Below are 12,818 nucleotides of genomic sequence, written 5' to 3'. Positions count from 1 at the left end.
TTTTCACCATTGAGGATAATGTTTGCTGTGGGTTTGTCATATATAGCTTTTATTATGTTGAGGTATGTTCCTTCTATTCCTGCTTTCTGGAGAGTTCTTATCATAAATGGATGTTGAATTTTGTCAAAGGCTTTCTCTGCATCTATTGAGATAATCATATGGTTTTTATTTTTCAATTTGTTAATGTGGTGTATAACATTGATTGATTTGCAGATATTGAAGAGTCCTTGCATCCCTGGGATAAAGCCCACTTGGTCATGGTGTATGATCTTTTTAATGTGTTGTTGGATTCTGATTGCTAGAATTTTGTTAAGGATTTTTGCATCTATGTTCATCAGTGATATTGGCCTGTAGTTTTCTTTTTTTGTGGCATCTTTGTCAGGTTTTGGTATTAGGGTGATGGTGGCCTCATAGAATGAGTTTGGAAGTTTACCTTCCTCTGCAATTTTCTGGAAGAGTTTGAGCAGGATAGGTGTCAGCTCTTCTCTAAATTTTTGGTAGAATTCAGCTGTGAAGCCATCTGGACCTGGGCTTTTGTTTTCTGGAAGATTTTTGATTACAGTTTCAATTTCCGTGCTTGTGATGGGTCTGCTAAGATTTTCTATTTCTTCCTGGTCCAGTTTTGGAAAGTTTTACTTTTCTAAGAATTTGTCCATTTCTTCCACATTGTCCATTTTATTGGCATATAATTGTTGATAGTAGTCTCTTATGATCCTTTGTATTTCTGTGTTGTCGTAATTGTTGATAGTAGTCTCTTATGATCCTTTGTATTTCTGTGTTGTCTGTTGTGATCTCTCCATTTTCATTTCTAATTTTATTGATTTGATTTTTCTCCCTTTGTTTCTTGATGAGTCTGGCTAATGGTTTGTCAATTTTATTTATCCTTTCAAAGAACACTTTCTAACACCATACACAAAAATAAACTCAAAATGGATTAAAGATCTCAACGTAAGACCAGAAACTATAAAACTCCTAGAGGAGAACATAGGCAAAACACTCTCTGACATACATCACAGCAGGATCCTCTATGACCCACCTCCCAGAATATTGGAAATAAAAGCAAAAATAAACAAATGGGACCTAATTAAACTTAAAAGCTTCTGCACAACAAAGGAAACTATTAGCAAGGTGAAAAGGCAGCCTTCAGAATGGGAGAAAATAATAGCAAATGAAGCAACTGACAAACAACTAATCTCAAAAATATACAAGCAACTCCTACAGCTCAACTCCAGAAAAATAAATGACCCAATCAAAAAATGGCCCAAAGAACTAAATAGACATTTCTCCAAAGAAGACATACAGATGGCTAACAAACACATGAAAAGATGCTCAACATCACTCATTATCAGAGAAATGCAAATCAAAACCACAGTGAGGTACCATTTCATGCCAGTCAGAATGGCTGCAATCCAAAAGTCTACAAGCAATAAATGCTGGAGAGGGTGTGGAGAAAAGGGAACCCTCTTACACTGTTGGTGGGAATGCAAACTAGTACAGCCACTATGGAGAACAGTGTGGAGATTCCTTAAAAAACTGGAAATAGAACTGCCTTATGATCCAGCAATCCCACTGCTGGGCATACACACTGAGGAAACCAGAAGGGAAAGAGACACGTGTACCCCAGTGTTCATCGCAGCACTGTTTATAATAGCCAGGACATGGAAGCAACCTAGATGCCCATCAGCAGATGAATGGATAAGAAAGCTGTTGTACATATACACAATGGAGTATTACTCAGCCATTAAAAAGAATACATTTGAATCAGTTCTAATGAGATGGATGAAACTGGAACCTATTATACAGAGTGAAGTAAGCCAGAAAGAAAAACACCAATATAGTATACTAACGCATATATATGGAATTTAGAAAGATGGTAACAATAACCCTGTGTACGAGACAGCAAAAGAGACACTGATGTATAGATCAGTCTTTTGGACTCTGTGGGAGAGGGAGAGGGTGGGGAGATTTGGGAGAATGGCATTGAAACATGTATAATATCATGTATGAAACGAGTCGCCATTCCAGGTTTGATGCATGATGCTGGATGCTTGGGGCTGGTGCACTGGGACGACCCAGAGGGAGGGTATGGGGAGGGAGGAGGGAGGAGGGTTCAGGATGGGGAACACAGGTATACCTGTGGTGGATTCATTTTGATATCTGGCAAAACTAATACAATATTGTAAAGTTAAAAAAAAAAAAAAAAAAAACAAAAAACAACTCAACATTCAAAAACCTGAAAAAAAAAAAAAAATCTTCTGCTTCTGTTAGGTCCATACCATATCTGTCCTTTATTGTGCCCATCTTTCCATGAAATTTTCCCTTGGTATCTCTAATTTTCTCGGTGAGATCTCTAGTCTTTCCCACTCTATTGTTTCCATTTCTTTGCACTAAACAAGTCACAGAGTTACAGGGTTAGAAATAATCTCAGATAGTTATTAGACCTATTGGTCTGCTTCTAGGGAAGGCTCACTGATTCATGCCAGATAGTTTGGTGTTTAATACTTTCTGAATACGTTTTATGGCATCTCCTATTAAACTGCCCTAATGTTCAGAAAGTTATCTTCAAGTCTAATTTTCAAACTTCTGGTTACAATTGAATCTAATTTTAGTTTATGGGTTCTACTGTCTTCAGAATCCTGACATATAAAAAATGTTAGAACTCAAATTGTTAATACTTCACATTTACAAAGCAGTTTAATACTGCATATTTTATGTCCGTATACTTTTGCTCTTGCTAGCTTAAAATAATAAATCTGTAAGATGTTATTAAACTAGACTTATTTTAAAGAAATTGCGGTCAGAGAAGTTGAGTTACTTACCAAAAGTCATAGAGCTAGTAAATGACAGAACTGGAACTTCAACCCAGATCCTCTGTCTCTAAATCCTGTGCTTTGTCCCATTATGCCCCACTGCAGAATAAAGAAGCAAAATCTAATCTTATTCTTTGGTGTATTGATGAATATAAGAGCTACCAGTGGAGAAGTGCTTGAGAATTACAAAATTCTAGAGTAAGAGGGACATTAACAATCATAAATTGTGGTAACAGTTTCCTAAAGAATTCAAATTCTGGCGACTGGATTGATGATACCAGAAAGGTTTTGAACTGAGTTGGGCTTACAAATGACTACACGGGTGTAGCTGAGTTCATTGATAACATACAAAAAATGAAAGTATACTACTTTGGACACTAGAAAAATGAGCATTTGAGCATCAAGTTTCTGAGTAAGGAGGTCAACTAAGCAAATCAGAAAGTTGTAGATTGAGAAGTAAAAGAACAGGTATAGATTTGCTTAATAGCATGGACTTTAATGTCAGGCAGTTCTGGGTTTGAATCTTACCACTTACTAGCTAGATGACCTGGGATAAGTTACTTAACTTCTCTAAACTTCAGTTTTCTTCTCAATAAAATGTCATAAGAATGTCTATATCATTGTGTTGATGTAAATATTGAAAGACTATACACACATACAATACTTAGCAAGGTATCCTGCACAATAAATTGTAGTTTCCAGTTATAATAACAATATTACTGTCATTATTACTATTATGGTGGAGCATCAACTAAGCCCCCACCCACTTCTCTTGAAAGGCTATTGTGGAAAATGACATTTATTTATAAATATTTCATATATGTATATAGAAAATATCTGACCTTAAGAACTATTCGCGGGTAGTCCCAAGATGGTGGAGGAATAGGATGGGGAGAACACTCTCTCCCCCACCAATACATCAAAAGATCATCTGCCTATGGAGCAACTTCCACAAAACAACTTCTGAACCCAGATACCCCAGAAAGACAATCTCTTCAAAATGAGGTAGGAAAAAAGATAAAGATGAAAAGAGAGACAAAAGATTTAGGGATGGAGACCCATCCTGGGGAGGGAGTCATGAAGGAGGAGAAGTTTCCACACAATAGAAAACCCTCTCAGAGGTGGGGTCAGTGGGGAGCTTTGGAATCTCAGAGGGCAGCATAACTGAAAATCACCACAGATTTCACAATGAACAGCAATTATTAGCCAAGAAGTGGCTCACATGCTTGCCTTTGGCCAAAGCCAGTGGGGGCTGGTGCAGAGGCATGAGCTAGATTGTCAGTCCTTAGGGTAAAGACTGGGGTGAATGCCCTGAGGACACTCTGAGGAGACTAATGTGACATAGCAACCTAAACCATGGGAACGTCAGAGAAACAAAGGAAAAAAAAAAAAAAAAGGACCTTTCCCATGGGAAGGCTCTAACACAGCACTGTGACCCCTGGCATGCTCACAGAGCAAAGGATCACACTCTAGTGAGCAAGTTGGCTGCCATTTATGCCCTCTCTCCTTGAAGGCAGAGAGGTAGAAGGCAATGGGCCACTGCAATCTGGGCCCCAGAGACTGCATCTCCTGCCAAGCTGTGAGCTGGCTGCCAGTCACTAATCACATCTTCCTGGAATCCTGGATGGTTTATATTGGCTAGGAGTGTTAGATCTTGGGACCAGCTCCCCTGATGAGATGAATGGCCCACCTGGGACCGTGTGTTCGCAGCACAACTGAGAGCCTGAGCAGCTTAGACTTGGGAGGTGCACAAGACACACGGCATACCTGAGACTGTGCCCTTGTGGTGCACCTGGAGCCTGAGAGGCTTGGATCTGGGAAGTGCACAAGACGCATGGCTCATCTGGGACTGTGTCCTCATGGCACACCTGAGAGCCTGAGAAGCTTGGACCTGGGAAGTACATGCCACCTTGGGCTGTGGCAACCCAGTGTGATCTATCCACTGTGAGCACTCCCCACACATGCCAGCAGTATTTTTTTTTTTTTTCAGTGTCTTTCCCTCTCCAAAGCACAGCTGAGCAAGTGAGCTCGAATAAGTGGCCACTTTCGCCTCCTCATGTCAGGGTGGAAATTAGACACTGAAGAGACTTGCAAACAGAGGAGACCAAATGAAGCAAAGGAAAGAAGGGGGAACTCCCCCAGAAGTGACAGTTGCAACAGATTAAAACTCTGCAGTTAAGCTGAGACTGCATTTGAGGGGCAACTGTAGACTTCGAGAGCAAGTATAAGCTGGAACAAAGGACTATCTGACAGTGAACTGACCCCATCAACACTGCCCACAAAAGCTCCAGAGAAATACCTAGACATATTTTTATTATTATTATTTTTAAATTAAAAAAATTTAGTCCTTTATAAACTTTTATTTTTATAGTATACTATTACCTTTCTAAAAAAAAAAAAAAACCTTATTTAAACAAACTCCATATATTTTTTCCAGAGGAGCTACTGAAAATATGTTCTGCTTTATCTCTGGGCAATCTTCCTAAAAGACATCATCTTAAACTTTCCACTAACTTCAGTGTATTCCTGGGAAAGTTGCTCAATTTATAGGCTTAATGTAATTCACTTTTAGACAGAACGAGGGATATAGTCCTGACAAAAACAACTTATAATACCCACTTACCTTTTTCTGCTGGGCTCAAAACAGTCACTGTGAAAAGAGAGAGAAGATCAAGATTAGTGATATTTAGAAACATTATTTTTCTTATCTGTTTTTCCATAGCATCAATTTTAGTAATTTAGTCAATGATACTTTAGGAAACCATCAGCCTGCTAACATAAAGGAAGGCAAGGGTGATTAAATTCTATCCTTTGCTATCTTCCTTCATCTTAAACCTTGAGTGAGAATTTCTATGGGCTTCCCTGGTGACTCAGTGGTAAAGAATCTGCCTGCCAATGCAGGAGACACGGGTTCAATCCTTGGGTCAGGAAGATCCCCTGGAGAAGGAAATGGCAATCCACTCCAGTATGCTTGCCTGGAAAATCCCATGGACAGAGGAGCATGGTGGGCTAGAGTCCATGGGGTCGCAAAAAGTCAGTCACAGAGGGGACCTTCAAGATGGTGGAGGAATAGGACAGGGAGAACCCCTCTCCCACAAATATATAAAAAAATCACTTGCATGTAGAACAAATCCCATAGAACACCTTCTGAATGCTGGCAGAGGATCCCAGACATCCAGAAAGGCAAACAAATCTCACTGCAGTGAGGTAGGGCAAAAGATAGAGACTAAAAGGGAGACAGAGGATTTTGGGACAGGGACCTGCACCCCGGGGGAGTTCTAAAGGAGGGGAGGTTTCCACACACTAAGAAATCGCCTCACATGTGGGGTCAAGGGGAAGCTTCAGAACTCAGAGGAGAGTGCATCACAGGAAGACAGGTGCTCTGAGGCAAAAACAGAGAAAATTCACCACAGAGATTAAGCCCAACAGCACTTCCCAACTGAGAAGTGGCTCACACAGTTGTGTCCACTTGCCGTGAATCGGGGCTAGGTGCAGAGGCCTAGGCTTTGGGGATGAGGCCTCAGAGAGAGGGCCAGAGCTGACTGCCATGAAGATACTCTGAGAGGGTTGAGGCAACACAGTAGAGGTAGACCAGAAAAACTTTGGGTCTGCCAGAGGAAAAAAGGATCATTCCCACAGGTAGACTCTAACACCACCCTCTGATTCCACACGCTCACAGAACAAGGGACCCCATCCAAGCGAATTCTGAAGAGGTGTGATCCAGCTGTGGTCTGTGGCCCCAGAGGCAGAGAGGCAGGCATGGTGCCAGTGGTGGAAGGCAAGGGACCACTATAATCTCAGTCCCAGAGATCACAACTACTGCCAAGCAATGAGCAGCTGCAGGTTGCCACCCATGTCTTCTTGGAAGCCTGAGCGACTCAGCTCTGCCAAGTGTTCCACAAACCTGGACTAACTCCCCTGGGGAAAAGCATAGCCCACCTTAGACTATTTCAACCCTCCACATTGCCCAGCCACAATGAGCACTCCCCACACAGCCCTCTCCTCAGCACAACTGAGCAAGTGACCCCGAATAAGGGGCTACTTTCACACCCTCACACCTGGGCAGTGAACAAACATGGGAGAGAGACTTAAAAACAAAGGTGGGACCAAAACCAAAGCAGAACACCAGGGGCTGCATGAGCAAAGGAAAGAAGCCAAAAGCATTTCAGAAGTGACAGCTGCAGCAGTTTAAATTCCAGCATTTAGCCTGAGACTGGAATTTAGGGTCAATTGTCTGCTTTGAGAGTAAGTACAAATGGGAGCAAGATAAGACCTGAGTATGAGCAGACCCTGCACTGCCCACAACATGTCCAGAGAGATACTTTCTTGATATACTGGAGAACTCTCTGAGTAGGCAAATCACCTGGAGCCGGAAAATGGAGAAACTACTTGGACATTCTTCTCACTTTTGTTGTCATTCTGTCGCTAAGTCGTGTCTGATTCTCCACAACCCCCTGGACTGCAGCACACCAGGTTCCCCAGTCCTTCATCGTCTCCTGGAGTTTGATCAAATTCATGTCCATTGAGTCACTGATGCTATCTAATCATCTCATCCTCTGCTGCTCTCTTCTCCTTTTGCCTTCAATCTTTTCCAGCATCAGGGTCTTTGCCGCTGAAAAGGTTCCTCATATCAGGTGGCCAAAGTATTGGAGCTTCAGCTTCAGCATCAGTCCTTCCAATGGATATTCAGGGCTGATTTCCTTTAGCATTGAATGGTTTGATCTTATAGTCCAAGGGATTCTCAAGAGTACACTCCAGCACCACAATTCTTTGGCACTCAGCCTTCTTTATGGTCCAACTCTCACATCTGTACGTAACTACTGGAAAAACCATAGCTTTGACTAGATGCAACTTTGTTGGCAAAGTGATGTCTTTCTTTTTTAAATATGCTGTGCAGGTTTGTATAGCTTTTCTTCCAAGGAGCAAGAGTCTTAATTTCATGGCTGCAATAATCACCTGCAGTGATTTTGGAGCCAACAAAATAAAACCTTTCATTGTTTCCACTCTCCCCCATTTTATTTGCCATGACTACCACTCTCTATATATTTCCCCTCCTCTTTTCCCCTTTTTCTTTTTTTCTTCTCTCATACTGTCCTAATGTGGTTCTTTATTACTCCTTTAATTTTTATTTCTTATTACCTACTTTTTATTTTTATTAAAATATCTTATTTTTAAAACAAATTCCAAATTTTCAATTTTTGTTTTAGATATTTCTTTTTCATATTGTATTTTTTGAGTCTAATTTTTCCCATGCTTTTGATTTTTAGTTTTTTTATCTTTTGTTTTTGATTTTGTATCTTTGAAAGTCTGTTAATAATTTTTAATATCTATTTTCATTTGGGGTTTGATTATTGGCTTGATTGTTCTCTTTTTTGACTCTTCTTTTTAACTTTTCTTTCTCCTTTATCTTTCTTTCCTTCTCTATATAACTGTGTGAATCTCGGCTTTTGAGAGTTATTTCACCATTATTCTAGGGATTTTTTGTCTTCTGTGCTGTGTGGCCTGTTCAGGCCCGAATCCCAGAGGTGGGAGACTCAACTTCAAAACTGTGGACCACCAGAAACTACTAACTCCATGGAAGATTAATAGGTGAGAGCCCTCTCAAAGGCCTCCATCTCAACACTAAGGGCGAGCCCCACCAAAAAGCCAGCAAGATCCAGTGCCAAATGCCACATTCCAGTCCTTCAGCTACATAGGTGCACAACCTGCACATTAGTAGATAGTCTGACCAAAGCCATACCAAACACTTCAGTTTAGTTCAGTTGCTCAGTTGTGTCCGACTCTTTGCAACCCCAGGGACTGCAGCACGCCAGGCCTTCCTGTCCATCACCAAACACATAGGCACCCCAAATCTCACTACTGGACCTGGCACTGCCCTTCAGAGAGACAAGGTCTGGCTCCATCCAGCAGAACACAGGCACAAATCCCCCCAACCAGGAAACTGTCACAAGGCACTGGTCCATCCCCATCCAGGGGAGGCAGAATCCACAATTAAGAGGAACTACAACCTTCCAGCTTGAAGAAAGGAGACTCCAAACCCAGTAAATTTAGAAAAAAGGAAAAGACAGAGAAATATCCAGCAGAAAGAACATGGTAAAAACTTATAAGATGGAACAAATGAAGATGAAATAGGCAATCTACCTGAAAAAGAATTCAGAGTAATGATAATAAAGATGATTCAAAATCTTGAAAACAACATGGAGGTATGGATAAATAGACTATAGGCACAGATCGAGAAGACGTAAGAAATGTTCATCAAAGACACTGAAGAATTAAAGAACATACAATCAACAATGAACAGTGCAATAACTAAGATTAAAAGTGCACTAGAAGGAACCAACAGTAGAGTAACTGAGGCAGAAAAACGGATAAGTAAGCTGTAAGAGAGAATGACTGAAATAACTGAAACAGAACATGAATATGAAAATTTGAATGATGAAAAAAGAATAAAAAGTAATGAGGACAGTCTCAGAGACCTATGGGACAACATTAAATATAACATTCAAATCATAGGGTTCCTAGAAGAAGACAAAATAAAGTCCATGAGAAAATATTTGAGGAGATTATAGTTGAAAATTTCCCTAAAATAGGAAAAGAAATAGCCACCCAAGTCCAGGAAGCCCAGAGCCTCCCAAAAAGGATAAACACACAGAGAAACACAACAGATATTAATCAAACCAACAAAAATCAAACAGAAAGAACAAATATTAAAAGTAGAAAGGGAAAAGCAACAAATAACATACAGGGAGATACCTAGAAGGCAAATAGCAAATCTTTCAACAGAAACCCTACAGGCCAGAAGGGAATGGTACTACTACTACTATTACTACTACTACTAAGTCGCTTCAGTCATGTCCGACTCTGTGCGACCCCACAGATGGCAGCCCGCCAGGCTCCGCCATCCCTGGGATTCTCCAGGCAAGAACACTGGAGTGGGTTGCCATTTCCTTCTCCAATGCATGAAAGTCAAGAGTGAAAGTGAAGTCACTCAGTTGTGTCCGACTCTTCGCTACCCCATGGACTGCAGCCTACCAGGCTCCTCTGTCCATGGGATTTTCAGCCAAGAGTACTGGAGTGGGTTGCCATTGCCTTCTCCAGAAGGGAATGGTAGGATATACTTAAAGTAATGAAAGGGAAAAAGCTACAACCAAGATTACTCTATCCAGCAGGGATCTCATTCAGATTTGAAGATGAAATCAAAAGTTTTACAGACAAGCAAAAGTGAACTGAATTCAGCACCACAACAAATTGAGCTCCTCAACAAATACTGAAGGAACTTCTATAGACAGGAAACACAAAAAGGAAAGGCCTACAAAAACAAACCCAAAACAGTAAAGTAAATGGTAACAGGATCATATATACCAAAATTTACCTTAAACGTAAATGGGATAAATTCTCCAACCAAAAGATACAGATTGAATGAATGCATACAAAAAGAAGACCCCTCCCCTATACATACTGTCTCCAAGAAACCCACCTCAGACCTAGGAATAAATGCAGACCGAAAATGAAAGCCTGGAAAAAGGAACTGCTACAAGTAGAAATCAAAATAAAGTGGGAGTAGCAATACTTATCTTAGATTAAATAGACTTTTAAAAAAAGATATTTGTAAGACACAAAGAAGGACACTGCATAATGATCAAGGGATCAGCTCAAGAAGATATAACAACTATAAATATTTGTATTGCCTCCTGTGAAACCTGTATGCAGGTCAAGAAGCAACATTCAGAACTGGACATGGAACAACAGACTGGCTCCAAATTGGGAAAGGAGTACGTCAAGGCTGTATATTGTCACCCTGCTTATTTAACTTATATGCAGGGTACATCATGTGAAATGCCAGGCTGGATGAGGCATAAGCTGGAATCAAGATTGCCAGGAGAAATATCAATAACCTCAGATATGCAAATGACACTACCCTTATGGCAGAAAGTGAAGAGGAACTAAAGAGCCTCTTGATGAAGATGAAAGAGGAGAGTAAAAAAGCTGGCTTAAAACTCAACATTCAGACAACTAAGATCATGGCATCCAGTCCTATCACTTCATGGCAAATTTGCTGTAGTCCATGGTGTCACAAAGAGTTGGACACAACTGAGAGACCGAATTAAAAACCCAAAATAGGAGCACCTCAATACATAAGGCAAATACTAATAACTATTAAAGGGGATGCTGACAGTAACACAGTAATATTGCAGGACTTTAATACCTCACTCACACCAATGGACAGATCATTCAGACAAAAAATTAATAAGGAAACACAGGCTTTAAATGATACATTGGACCAGTTGGACCTAATTGATACCTACATGGTATTTCATCTGAAAACAGTGCATATGGAATATTCTCCAGGATAGATTATATCTTGGGCCAAAAACCAAACTTTAAATTTTTAAAAATTGAAATTACTTCAAGTATCTTCTCTGGCCACAGCACTGTAAGATTAGATATGAACTACTGAGAAAATGACTACAGAAACACAAACACATGGAGGCTAAACAACAAGCTTCTGAATAACCAACAGATCACTGAAGAAAATATCCCTAGAAACAAATGACAACTCAAGACCAATGGAATGTAGTAAATCAATGCTAAGTTGGAAGCTTATAGCAATGCAAGCCTACCTCGAGAAACAAGAGAGGCATTAAAAAAAAAAAAAAAAAAACAACCTAACTTTACACCTAAAGCAACTACAAAAAGAAAAAAAAAAAAATCATCCCAAAGTTAGTAAGTGAAAAGAGATTATAAAAATCTTAGAAAAAAATAAATGAAAAAGAATCAAAGGAGATAATAGCAAAGATTAATAAAACTAAAACAAAACTGACAAACCATTAGCTAAGACTCATCAAGAAAAAAGGGAGAAGACTTAAACCAATAAAATTAGAAATGCCAAAGGAGAAGTTACAATGGACAACACAGATACACAAAGGATTATAAGACACCACTATGAACAATTATAAGTAAATAAAATGATGGAATTCCAGTTGAGCTATTGCAAATCCTGAAAGATGATGCTGTGAAAGTGCTGCACTCAATATGCCAGCAAATTTGGAAAACTCAGCAGTGGCCACAGGACTGGAAAAGGTCAGTTTTCATTCCAATCCCTAACAAAGGCAATGCCAAAGAATGCTCAAACTACCGTACAACTGCACTCATCTCACACGCTAGTAAAGTAATGCTCAAAATTCTCCAAGCAAGGCTTCAGCAATATGTGAACCGTGAACTTCCTGATGTTCAAGCTGGTTTTAGAAAAGGCAGAGGAACCAGAGATCAAACTGCCAACATCCGCTGGATCATGGAAAAAGCAAGAGAGTTCCAGAAAAACATCTATTTCTGCTTTTTTGACTATGCCAAAGCCTTTGACTGTGTGGATCACAAGAAACTGTGGAAAATTCTGAAAGAGATGGGAATACCAGACCATCTGATCTGCCTCTTGAGAAATTTGTATGCAGGTCAGGAAGAAACAGTTAGAACTGGACATGGAACAACAGACTGGTTCCAAATAGGAAAAGGAGTACATCAAGGCTGTATATTGTCACCCTGTTTATTTAACTTATATGCAGAGTACATCATGAGAAACACTGGACTGGAAGAAACATAAACTGGAATCAAGATTGCCAGGAGAAATATCAGTAACCTCAGATATGCAGATGACACCACCCTTATGGCAGAAAGTGAAAAGGAACTCAAAAGCCTCTTGATGAAAGTGAAAGTGGAGAGTGAAAAAGTTGGCTTGAAGCTCAACATTCAGAAAATGAAGATCATGGCATCCGGTCCCACCATTTCATGGGAAATAGATGGGGAAACAGTGTCAGACTTTATTTTTCTGGGTTCCAAAATCACTGCAGATGGTGACTGCAGCCATGAAATTAAAAGCCACTTACTCCTTGGAAGGAAAGTTATGACCAACCTAGATAGCATATTCAAAAGCAGAGACATTACTTTGCCAACAAAGGTTCGTCTAGTCAAGGCTATGGTTTTTCCAGTGGTCATGTATGGATGTGAGAGTTG

General features: G+C 40.1%; 1 protein-coding gene across 4 annotated transcripts in view; it reads right to left on the bottom strand.

Annotated features, from left to right (window-relative positions):
• ZDHHC15 (zinc finger DHHC-type palmitoyltransferase 15) overlaps nucleotides 1–12,818 on the bottom strand; it is a 95,451-nt gene that overhangs the window by 67,712 nt on the left and 14,921 nt on the right. For 3 of the 4 annotated variants that reach the window (XR_003033440.2, XM_003588152.6, XM_015461637.3), the window contains exon 2: nucleotides 5,434–5,460. Coding sequence is in view for 3 of the 4 variants with exons in the window: in XM_003588152.6 (XP_003588200.1) it covers nucleotides 5,434–5,460 (27 nt within the window). In the remaining variant the exon portion in view is untranslated. Of the gene's footprint in view, nucleotides 1–2,819; nucleotides 2,910–5,433; nucleotides 5,461–12,818 lie in introns of all 4 variants that reach the window. The other variant, XM_015461638.3, reaches the window with a different exon arrangement.

Source organism: Bos taurus, chromosome X (assembly GCF_002263795.3).
Source record: "Bos taurus isolate L1 Dominette 01449 registration number 42190680 breed Hereford chromosome X, ARS-UCD2.0, whole genome shotgun sequence".
Lineage (NCBI taxonomy): Eukaryota > Metazoa > Chordata > Mammalia > Artiodactyla > Bovidae > Bos > Bos taurus.
Note: the sequence above shows the minus strand (reverse complement) of the source record. Positions and strands in the feature narration are given on the sequence as shown.